The sequence below is a fragment of the Anopheles darlingi genome, chromosome 3, assembly GCF_943734745.1.
Source record: "Anopheles darlingi chromosome 3, idAnoDarlMG_H_01, whole genome shotgun sequence".
NCBI lineage: Eukaryota > Metazoa > Arthropoda > Insecta > Diptera > Culicidae > Anopheles > Anopheles darlingi.
In genome coordinates, this window is record NC_064875.1 from 64,362,010 (window position 1) to 64,374,541 (window position 12,532).

General features: G+C 53.8%; 2 protein-coding genes across 4 annotated transcripts in view; both read right to left on the bottom strand.

Moving 5' to 3' along the window:
• The window catches only part of LOC125954422 (uncharacterized), a 169,173-nt gene that overhangs the window by 100,894 nt on the left and 55,747 nt on the right, over positions 1–12,532 (bottom strand). The gene's annotated exons all lie outside the window — the stretch shown is intronic.
• Positions 1–12,532, bottom strand: part of LOC125954431 (BMP-binding endothelial regulator protein) — a 63,741-nt gene that overhangs the window by 30,168 nt on the left and 21,041 nt on the right. For all 3 annotated transcript variants that reach the window (XM_049684781.1, XM_049684778.1, XM_049684780.1), the window contains 2 exons: positions 6,124–6,309; positions 1,661–1,737 (listed from right to left, as the gene is read on the bottom strand). In XM_049684781.1, coding sequence (XP_049540738.1) covers positions 1,661–1,737; positions 6,124–6,217 — 171 coding nt within the window. In that variant the 5' untranslated portion in view covers positions 6,218–6,309. The remainder of the gene's footprint in view (positions 1–1,660; positions 1,738–6,123; positions 6,310–12,532) is intronic.

The window sequence follows — 12,532 nt, forward strand, 5'->3', positions numbered from 1 at the left end:
CGCCTGCTGCCTGTCTGGTAGACGTAGAGTAGAGTAGCAGAGTTGACCAGTTGACCAACTCAATCATCATCATCATCATCGTCATCATGGTCATTCGTCGTTAGCAGCAGCAGCAGCAGCAGCAACAGCTACTACCTCGCCATCTCTCGTCCGGAATTGCAACAACGACCACCGTAGACATCGCGAAAGGTCGACTCGGAGAATCCTCTTCGCTTGATTGCCGATCAAGAATCTCGACCTCACCACCACCACTAGCGGCGTCTGCAGCAATGCGTGGCAACTGGGCACCAACCGGCCTGCCAGCCAGCCGGCCGGTCAGCTACTGCCTGCAATGCGCGTTTGTTTTGCGTTCCGGTGTCGGCGAACGATTGACGGCGTCGCTTATCGCGGCGCGCACTGTATGCCGCTATCTCGCACCGGGCTTGCTTCTTCTCTTCTGAACCACCGTGTGTGGTCCGTGTGTGTGTGGCCAAACTGACCTGCTCCAATTCCCCCTGACCCCACTGGGTGCGGTTGCATCAATCATCAAGACCTGAACTCCCTGAGTTGCCAGACTTGGAAATAAAAAAATAAAAAAAACTCAGTAGCCCTCGGCACAGACGGTTGTTCCACAGACGGTAAAGGCGGAGGCTGTACCCTCCGAGTATTAGCTTTTCATTTGAGTTATTTGTTCGACAAGTCGGCGGCGGCCGAACGTACATAGTCGATAGTTAATACACATGCCCGCCAGCCAGCCAGTCAGTCCACAAGACGGCGGTTGGCGGCCTACATCAGTGCCTTCTGTTTCTGTCAGCCCTCTGTCTGGCGGAGAAGCACTTATTTACCCAATGCCGTCCGGTCTCTTCCTCTCTCCGGGTCGCTCCCTTTGTTTGTAGCTTCAGGAAGGTTCGGGAGTGTCAACAGAACCCGAAAAGAAGAAGAAGAAGAAGAAGCCTTTGACTCTTTACCCTTCCAGCAGCAGCAGCAGTAGGTCCCTCTAGACGGTGCCGGTCATCGGAAGGAAAAGCATTTAGCGAGTGGCTGGCGCCTCCCAGCACTTCGGGTGTTCTCCTAGAATCCTCCCTGGATGGACCGCGGGGAACAGGGATGGAGAAAGCAAACAGCAAAGCCTTCCGGAGTGGATGTCCCTACCAACCGAGTGCGGTCAGGTAGTTCGCTCTATTCTCCAGGGAGATCATCCGACGCTCCGAAGAAGGCGAGAAGGTTCGATGAATGGAAAAAAACGGACCACACAGACCACCACCGGCACCACCGACCCGAGGAACCGGGGTTTTCCTCTGGCGCCGGAAGACGCCGGACACTCCACGATTCGATCAACGGGACGTCCCCGTTCCCCGTCGTAATGAGCTGATGTCCCAAAAAGCGTCCCTGTTCCCTTGTGTGTGGTGGCCAGGTAATTCGATAAAGAAGAACAGAAAGAAGAAGAAGAAGAAGAAGAAGAAGAAGAAGAAGAAGAAGAAGAAGAAGAAGAAGAAGAAGAAGAAGCGGAAGGTTTCGAGTTCGGGACCCGGCACTAAACCAATAAAGAAGGCAATACGCAGCAGGACCCCACCAGGAGCCAGGAGTCGGGACGGGGCCCGAACCCGTCTGGACCCGGGGCACTTGACGTGACGAATTGATGATCAGTCACGGGGGGAGGGGGTGAAGGATATGGACTTACCTTGCAGATACACTTGAAGCATGAATGGCTGATTTTAACCTCTTCGCCTTCGTTCGTACAAGGTTCCCGGTATCCAGCTGCGAATGAAGAGAGAAAGAGAGAGAGGAAAGAGCGCCAGTAGGCGGTGAGTCCGGTTAGAATACGAAGCGGTAACCATGGCAATCGATGGAGAGAATTTTAAGAATGAAATCGGCAGCAATTATCGGCGTCTATAAATTATGAGGAAGAAAGGAAGCGAAAAAAAAAGTGGCCAAAGACCTGTCGAAGCCTTAGGATAACAGTGAATAGAAATGGGAAACAACCAATTCACAATAACCAGCACTCCTTCTCCGCGGGATACTTAAAAAAACCGAACCGAACCGACGACGACGACGCCCGATTGACATTGACACTGAACGATGAATCGCCGCCGCCGCCGCCTTCGATGCCGATGGTCAAGAATGGCGCAAAAGGTTCCGACCAATTAGACCGACCATCGTGCCCGATTGTGTGATGCACCCTCAAATCGTCCATTATCGGGTCCGGGAGCGCGTGTCGCACCCAAAGTCGCAAGGGAAGGAGAAGGAGAAGGAGTGGCATCTTGTTAGCATCGTTGTTGTCCGTTGTGCGGAATGCGGCGCATTACCGTGATGATAAATCCTGGCGCCGCCACAAAAGAATACCATATTTGCCCACGAGGCCGAGCTTTACGATACGATTATGAACAGCTGGTGCTAATGCTCGCGTAATGCGGAACCATTTGGCCGGAGTCACTTCAAACGGACCGAACGCGGTCAGAAAAGGTGCCAATGTGGAGACGCAAAACCACAAATTGTCCGCTGGCACTGGTGAGGTGGCGGACACACACACACGACAGGGGGACACTCCCCAAATATGGCGCCTTTTGTCACTGGCGGCGTCGTCTTCGTCGTCGTCGTCGTCAGTTGTGTCATGTGTAACGAGCACGTCATCTGGCCCTCCACGATCACCTTCCACTCCGTCCCCCGCTGGTTTTTCCAATCCAGCCAACGAGTGCTGCTGACCTTAAACCGCGGTGGGCGGCAGAACCGATGTGGCGATGTTGACGATATTTCCGATCCCGAAATAGATTCGCGTATTTATTTTTAATACTACGGGCCACCTATTTTTAGCAGCATGATACACAGTTGCGCTTCGTTTTTTTTTGCGTTTTTTGGGGCCGTCCAGGCCGTTTTCAAAAGGTGGGCCGCGAGAGCACCCACGATCGCGTGTCTGCGTGTGTGTGTGTGTGTGTCTTTTTGGCACTTGGAGCACGAACGCATCGATACAAAACGCGATCGACGATCGACGATCCAAAACAACACAAACACACCCACACACACACGAACTTGTGTTGTGTTCAAGTGTTTGCGCCCCGAACCAGATGACCCACCCCGTCCATCCCACGCACTTCCTCACCGATCACCGACAACCGATGTCCTGATGTGATGTGGCGTCGATGATCCAGTCGAACTCACCGTCGAACTCACGCTGACGTCACACAATGTACGTCATTAACTGACCAGGCGCCGGGCGGTGGGAGGGTGGGTTATCTGTTGCTTGTAGTGGAATCCGGAAGTGGTGTTGTGTGGCCGAACTCAAAACCGAACGAAACGAAAGTCAAACAGGAGGATTAAACAAATTCCGGTCACGCCGGTGTCGGGTGGGTCAGAGGTGAGGAACTCTACCGTACGTAGGACACAGAGAGAGAGAGAGCGAGAAGGAGAGAAGGAGAGAGAGAGAGTGCGAGAGAGTACATATTTAGCGTTCACACTTGAGCGCCAGCTGCTGGTGGTGGTGCTGCTTCTTCTAAAGCTGATAAGAGGATAAAGACGTAAAACGGTGTCTCGGACGACAATGTTGCACCGAATGAACCGGATTCTGTCCGGGGGCCACAGGTTTATCGCTCGCTCGCTCGAGGTTTGTGTGCTCAGACGGAGTTGCCTGCCTGATCTTCTCCATCACCACCAGCCATTTCCCCTTCGGGCCAGTTGTTTCCGAATTGTCAACAGGCGGCGTAGTACCGGACGCGCGAGACGCGCACGCCACGCCAAGCGGGCGCTAGATGTGGTCTCGTTTCGGATAAGAAGCGAGGTAAACAAACCCAAACGACGCCGCCACCTTCACCGCTTCATGATGACACAGACCGCCGAAGAAGGAGGAGGATGATGGCGATGATGATGATGCCGCACGGCGCTCTCCTTTGGCACCGCGCGCGTGAGTCACGATGACGGGCATTCGTGGCCTCACCGGTGCGGCGTCAAGCGAAAAGGGGGCCAAGACGACGGTGTTTTGGCAAATATTGACATCCTCAGCCGCTCAGGCGCTCTCTGCCGTTGGCCTCTCGGGCGACTCGACCAGACACGTCAGAAGCCTTTTCCCACACTGTTGTCGAGATGGAGGTGGCTTTCTTATGCTGCTTAGTACACACTACGGCAGCGGCAGCAGTAGCAGCACCGGAAGAGGGTACCAGAATGAATGCAGGTCCATTGGCCACCGGTTTGCTGGCCGGAAGTTTGCGGAAGACTTGCAGCAGCAGCAGCAGCAACAACAGAGTGCATACAAAGCGAGTGCAGCGAGGCTTGCCAGATCTAGAATGCAAGATCGGTGGCCCGTCGAACCGAAACAGTCGTGGTATGCGCGCGAGGATGGAGCCAAGCCTCTAACGGAACGCCGCCCGAGGAGGTTGTAAGCGATCCAGCGCATCCCGGCCTCTAGAGAGATCGGACACGATGCGATAGCGCAGCGCGATCAGTGCACCGTGTGCCATGTCCTCGCGCCTCGTGTCTGTTGTCTGTTTAAGGGTCCGGACTCGCGTGACAAAGGCGGGACGGGGGAAAAGGCGTTGTCAGCCTTTAGAGCGCACCGGCTAGGCGAGAAAGATCGAAGAAGATCCAAGAGGTTCGTTCGTTCGTTCGGTACGTTCGGTCTGATAACCATCAACACACCTCTCGCAAGAGATGCACAACACGGTGTAGTGCACACGCACACACACACGGGCACACGGCACACACCTTGCAATCGGCACCACCATCTCGCGGATCTCTCCTCTCGACACCCAGAGCCAGAGAGGTCCCAACAGTCACCACTATCCAAGCCCCATTAATTGCCAAGTTTCACAACCATTTCCCTTCCCTTCGCCCCACCCCCGGAGGGTGCAACGCGAACAACGTCTGCCATCATTAAAGCACTGCACCAGCACCACCACCCCAACGGCAGGGTCTCTCCTTCGACAACGTTTTTATCAAAAACGATTAACGAAAGTTTACAACCGCTACGTGAATCGCGGCGACAGCGATCGCGAGAGCCGCACCGTCGCCATGGGACCGCCGCGTCCACGTCCACGTCCACGGTTCGTTCGTTCGTTCGTTGTCATCGTTGTGCCGAGGCCGGCGACGATGTCGCAGACAACAACCACCCCGGGGCGGGAGGTTTCGCATCGCATCGCATCGCACCCTCAGCACGTACACGAGGCCGATAAGATGCTGGATAAGCAGAAGAGAGGTGAATAGGCGACCCGAAAACCCCTCGAAGGCAGGCACCTTCGCGCTCACCGTGCCTTGTCCTGTTCGGACCCTGTCGTTCGGACAACAGCTCCACTTCCAGGCTGCTGCAGGCGTGACATTGTGTGGCTAGACATAAATTAAGCATATAATGTGTGGCCGATAATTGTGGTGGTGGTCCCATCCCATGGTCCTGGGATCGTTCTTGGTTTCTTGGTGGTGGTGAGTTTGTTTCCCCTTCCCCCCGAAAAAGGAGGGCTACAATGAATCAAATGGACAAACAATTAAGAACAAACCAGGAACCTTGTGGTCCAATTATCTGCAGGCAGCAAAAGCAAAAAAAAAACAAACAAACAAACAAACACCGGGTTCAGGCCAGCTGTCAGTTGGCCACAAATTGGCCGGCAGCGCAGGTGCAACAGCGAATGATTTGGCAGGGCAGGGCAGGGGCCGAGGGAGAGGGAGCATCAAAATGCATCAACTTCCTGCACCACCGCTGATCGATCTTTCCGCTTCTGAGGTCCAGAAAATCGAAAGAAAAAAAAAACAAGGATGGAATTCCGCCCCTTTCGATCGCTCTGGTTTTTTTTTTGCTGGTTCGATTTGGACGAAACGAAAACGATGTCGCGTCGAAAAGCGAGCAACAGGATTGTCACAGGACAGGGCAGGAATCCCGTTTGCAGTATTTTTATTTCAACTTTTTATTGCCCTCGCCTGGCAGCTGGCATCGGTCACTGCGCGGGAGCATTATTATTTTATCGTTTTGTTCGTAACATTCCTCACTCACTGGGACCTCGATGATCGCAGATGGCGGTACTGCTGCTACTCCGAAAACATCCTTTCACCAGGGAAACATTTTTCCTGTTTTTCCATTAATTATCCTCCCCGGGGTGCCAGGTGAACGTGATGGCGGAAGAGAGAGGGGGAGGGGTTGCGAATTGATTTCCGTTCCACAATACTTACATAATGATGCACTGGCTGTTGCTTGTCGAATCGTGATCGCTAGGATCACCAGTACCGCCGCGAACAGGGTACTGCTCCGGGAACGTCGCATCATCGTTTCGCTGACCGTTTCGCTGACCTCTCCGGCTGACCACAGTTGGCCACAGTTGCTTGTTTTCAATGTTCTGCTCTGTCCTTGGCTGGTCACTGTATATGTAAGTAAAGAAGAAAAGAACATTGCAATTGATTAGAAGATTGTACAACGAGAAACGAATGAAGCAGATTGTAGAGAGTCTGAGAGAGAGAGAGAGAGAGAGAGAGAGAGAGAGAGAGAGAGAGAGAGAGAGAGAGAGAGAGAGAGAGAGAGAGAGAGAGAGAGAAAGAGAGGTGAGGTGGGGTGGCAAACCACTTGTAGCAGTTTTGTTGTTGTGCGTACGGATGGAATTCCCCCGAAAAACAAAACCAAACGCGTTGAACGACGCCGTGGGGCGCGCTCGTTGGTAATGAAGAATGGACAGATTCAAGAGGAAGCGCCAACCACCAGCGCCAGTGTTAGAAAAGGGTGGGGTCCAGAGCATCCAGAAAACAAACAGCTCGATCTCGATAATTCTTCGGCATTTCATCGCTCTACCCTGGCCGGGCGGTGAAGAGGTGCGCTTGGAAGCCGGTACTCCAAGAAGCCACAAGAAGAACACAAACAAACAAAACGCAATACGCAACACGCAACACGCTAGGACTGCATGGTTTAAGAAGTACCGATCCGGCCTATAACTGAAGATATACAGCTCCATCCATCGATCGAAGCAACCATCGAAAAATCGGGATCCGAAGTCCGAATCCGCTGCTTCCACTCTCGAGTAGGCCGGGGGCTCGCACTCGACGGTTGCTTAGAGTGTGTCGATGATGATGCTTCAAGAGGACGACCACGTCCTCCAAACAATTCCAACGGAGCAGGCAGTTCCGCTGTTCTTGCGGTTTAACTAATTGAATGCCTAGCCTGGCGTGTAGTGGCTTACTATCCCAGTTGGTATTGGCTGGCCGGTGCCGAATTCAACGTCGACGTCGCCACCCTGCCTGCCTGCCAGTCTCGACTCGTATCAGTGTCAAGGTGGCTAGATAACAGTTTTGAAATAAATCATGCAGAAAGTAGCGACGTGGGGTGGTGGTGCGCGTCTCGAGTGAATTGGACGCGTCCACTACCCCACCAAACGGCATCATACGCAGCTGTCCATTGAAAGGGGTACCACCGGCGTGTGTTGCCCTCTCTCTCTCTCTCTCTCTCTCCATCTCCATCCGTCTCTGCAATGATTGCACACATACAGATCGTGCATGTGGTGCCGCATAATCGTCTACGAGACACCTGTCCCAACATCACCTGTGGTCTAGGTCGCCCCCCGGAGACTCCAAGCAACCACCAGAGACCACACCACCTGATATACCTTCTCCTTCTCCTTCTCCTTCGCCGAGCGCCGAGTGCGGGTCGCTAAATCAATCAAACGTCCAACTGTCCAAGGATTTGCTGAAAGTGAGTGGTGCGGAGTGAACACTCAGACACTCGCACACACACACACACACACACACACGGGCGCGCGCGGCTGTCAATAACGAATCGAATCGAATGGTATAAGGTCGAAGGCAATATGCTCTCTCCGCGCATGCGATCTATGCACTGTACTGTACAGCATCTCGCGCGTTCGCAAGTCTCTAGACGCCGATCATCGCCGACTGCGACAAGTGAATCATCCATCCATTGTGCACACAGCGACAGCGATGACAACAATGTTGTACCAATCGGTTCCACGAATTCGCAGCCGCAGGCCGCTGTAAGTCCGATATGTCACTAAGGCGCTGCTGTTGCTGCTGCTGCTGCTCCGGAGGATGATGATGATGTTGGTATGAATACTATCGGAACGCGAGATGGCCAAGATGTGGCAGAGGGGGGTCTACAAGTATTCAGGGGGGAAGGCGGTTCATGAAAAAGAAATCTCGTTTCACTTGAAATTTATGAGCCCCCAATGGAACACAGAAATCTAGGTCTCTCTATTAGCTCCCCTCACTGCTCTCTCTCTCTCCTTTTCTCTCTGCCCCGTAGATCGCCGTAGATTAAGAAATGAAAACAGATAAAACAAGGGGTGTGTGGAGGAGTCAAGCGGGGGGAAAACCTCATACAGAGACACATGGCCATCACCACCACCACCAGCACCCTTAGATATGCGCACGTTCTCGATGTGCGCGCCAAGAGTTGGTGAGAGCGAGCGAGATCGAGTGCGCAGAGTGATCATTAGACCAAGGCGCTGGCTCATTAACCGCACAGCGGTGCAGCAGCAGCAATAGTTCTGCTGTTGCTGCTGTTGCTGCTGAGCTGCTGCTGGAGTCGAGTGAGAGCGCATCATGTGGTGGTCTCGGCCCGGGATGTTTTCCCTCCGTCGACACATTGGTACCACCAGCACCTGATGACCAATAAATCGTTGGCGATTAGAAGCGATCGACAGGCTAACGGCAGATCTAAGACCGACCGATTCGATGTAAATTGACGAAAGAGTGAGAGAGAAGGAGACCGCCCAATGGAGTCCCAATAATCAAATCAATTACACTATAAAACGGACTTGGAAGAAGCTACAACCTGGAACCGCGGGGATCGAGAACTATCTTCGAGGGAGTGTAAGCGAGAGAGAGAGAGAGAGACTTCTAATCGACATCGAGTAACGCAAGAAAACGCCGCCAAAAGAGATCCCGGTGGTTCTACTTCAGGTTGCCAACGAACCCGGATCCTATCCCCGGTGGGACCAGATGCGTGCGTACCAAGTAATTTCGACGAAACAACAGGGCGGACATGCGCCGGGAGTCGATGACCAAATTAAGTCGTTGATTGCCTGGTCGCTGGTGGTGCCGGCCGCCGTGGCTCGCGGACGCCTGTGACGCCACCAACTACACTGGTCCACAAGTGGAAGAGATTCGAAAGCGACGGACCGAAAGACCCCAAGAAGGAGCGCCAGCCGCGCTCTAGCACCTCATCGTCCAGAGGCCGCGGTGTTCTCGCAAATTAAACGCAACCGGAATGTGCGCGCCCGCGGCCACTGGCTGCGTGCGAGCGTGGGAGCCACCGGTCTACGACCACCAGCCATACACACACACACGAGCGGGCGACGCGCTGGGGTTGTCCAAAGTGACAGGAAACCAAGTTCCGGGTAGGAGCAGGGTAGGTTCTTTGTGAGTCTTTCGCGGGCGCGCGCGGTCGCACTAGTGAAGTCATTCTAGCCAATAACTATCTCATCAACCGCGGGCGGCTTAGATTAGATCGTACGATCGTTCATTCGCTTTGTACGCGCCCCGCTCAACGCCAGCTTCGCTTTGGCACAGCTTGAGAGTCACAGAGCGAGCACAAAGCGCACCGTCTCCGGACTCCGGACACACCAGACTTCAGGCAGGGCACTTTGCACCGGCAACTGCAACGATTGCGCGTATGTATGCGCGCGCATCGTAGACTAAACACCACCACCACCAGCAACAACAAAAACAACAACAAGAATAACCGTTTCCAGTAAGTGGCTCCCCTTCCTCGAGGGTGGGGTGAGTAATTACAAGCGATCTAACACGGCTTCTCGCCAGTCCAGTCCACCCAGGGAATGTAAACCGTCGACGACGACGCGACAATGTGTGTGGACCGGGACTGCCGGGTAATCGATTCGACCCGAATCGATCGCCACTTTACATAGTTTCGACCGATTCGATCTGACAAGCACTTAGAGACACTGACCGCATGGTATGTGACCTCGGGTGCCTGTCGGGCGCTCGTCTGACAATACGTTTGACGTGACATTTGCGCTGGAAACTCACTTTCACACCTCATCCTCATGCAGCTAGTAGGCAATCTGTCGAGGAATTTCGCACATTTTGTGGATGGGGTCGGAATATCCCAACGGTCCGAAAAAAACACACAAAAAACCCTGACCATACGTCATACGTCGGCGTCGTACTTGACGTAGCGCGTTGAGGGGCTTGGGAAGATGCTGCTCCAAGGTTTCAATCCGCATTCGCAGTCGCAGTCGGCCTTGCCTTTTGTGGGGGATTTGTTCTCGAATCGAAACCGGGCTCGGGCTCGGGCGTTGTCGGGCTACTATAGATGGTGCCGTGCTTACTGCTCATTACACGGCAAAATCCAACGCCTTTAATGCTCGTTGCGTGCTGTTTAATCCCGGACAAGAAGACGCAACCCGAGGAGAGGTCGAGAGATGATGACGGTGCTGATGCCCATCGATCATGCCACTCTGGGGGGGTTTGTGTGTGGCGTGTCGTGTCGTGCCGTGGCATCTCTATCGGGGAGAAGATTACAACTCCTGTTCAGTGTATGGCCTAGACACTAGCTAAATATATTAGCAATAATAGTAGTAACACTAAAAATAACAATTAGCATTCAAATCTCTTCCTAGCGCGGTTCCCTGCGAGCGCGATGGAGCTGACAGACGAGGGGTAGAGGATGGTGGAGTGGATGGATCGTTAATTAAGACATTAAATGCGAGGTCGGGTGTGCCCGTTGCACGCCGCTTGTTGGAGGCATCCTCTTAATTGCCTTTTTTGGGGACGCACGCGCTTCTCATCTTCAGCAACATCAACTGCTGCACGAGACATAACGACGACCAAGAGCTCGGCAGTTCGCTCACTCGCTCGAGCACCAGCAGCATATCACACAGAAAAGGTATTTATGCCACACTTCCTGGCCACTACGGTGGCGCGATTGTGGCGCATTCTACCGACGGGCTGGCTGGCTGGCTGGCCATTTGGTAACGTCACGTCAAAGCCATAATTTTCACACACTTTCTCAAGCTTCCGGCTTGATGCTTGGTTGGCTGATAGGTGATAAAATCGCTTCTCGTTCGTTTGTTCGTTCGCTCGCTAGCTTCTCGTTCAATCATCTGCCTTCTCTCTCGCTCTCTATCTCCTTCTAGAGACGTGACCAAAGCGCGGTGTCAACGTCCTGTCTACGGCGTGATCGAGGAGCAGCTCAGAGTGCCGTGGAGTGTCAAGATAAAAACCCTTCGCTAATCAGCCAGCCAGCCCGGGACGCTCATGCTACTGCGGGCTACCCAATTCCAACTCGACAACCAATACATCATTACTATTCGTGACACGCGGAAACAGTTCACCTAAAACCCGAGCCAGGCTGAGACTAATTGAGTCCAAGTGCCGCTTCCCGTACGCCGCTGCTGACTTTGTAATTATATGTTTTTTCGGCGATGAATTTTCCGCGATGGGAAACGAAGGAGGATGTTGTTTGCCGACATGACTGGGCAGAAGTTGGTGGCCGAGTAGAGACCGGACCGCCCCGATGAAAGCCGATATTAATTTTGGAAGCAAATAAAACACTAGAACACTCGACGCGACTAGAGCTCGAGCTCGAGCGAACGAACGAACCAGAGGGGGTCCCTATTAACCATTTTGCGGTTTGACCTGCCACGAGGGACAGAAAGAGAGAGAGAGGAAGAGAGTGAGACGAACTAAAAGGAGTTCCCAGTTGGTCACAGCTGCGCTGCCTTGCGCTAGTCAGGAAATATCGAATCGAACCGTAACTTATGCTGCTGATTTTATGATACCCGCACCATCATACCATCTGCGTGCCGCCTCACGTCGTCGTAAATCACGTGCCCTGCGAGTCCGCGAGACCGAGATGCGATGACGCTGGTGACCATGCACCATGCCCCGTTGTTGTCGTTGGTCCCCCCCCCCCCCCCCCTTGGTCCCGTGGACGACAAATCAAAAGACGTCGTGGAAATCGAACCGACCTCGACACCTCGACGCACGCAAGCAGCCAGCAAGCGGGCAGCTGTGAACGCGGTGCGTGAAGATCCATCATCCGAAGAGCGAGCGAGCAACACTTCAGGCCCGGCCCGGCTCGACATAACACCTGATCGTGCGAATCATCGCACCAATCGAGCATCGCTTGTCCACCCTTCCCTCCCGGGTCCACGGTCCACGGTTGCGGCAGAAGAGCACACGCGCACACAGACACACACACATACACACACAGAGATAGACGCGCACGCTAAGCATACACTCAGGAATTATGAGGAAGTAAATATTTATACACCTGTTAATTATTCCACGCCGCACACAGCACGTCTTGACTGGTCCCCCCCAGGGGAGCAGGGGAACAAGGGAGCCGGAAGAAGGTCGGGGACACAGCGACGGGGCTGGCAGACAGTGCGTAGCCTTTTCGCGACGAGCGCGCGCGCCCGATCGCTCGCTGGAAGTGTCTGCTGCCAAGTGCTCCAATACGCACGCAACCCGCCGGAGTATCTGCGGACAGCATAAAGGGAGGGAGGAAGCAGAAATGTTATCCCGAAACCGATCGAGATCGGCCTAGAGATCGGCCTAGACATCCGCTCCGGTCTGCTCTCTCCGCAAACTCCTCCTGGGAGACGAGAGAAGGTCA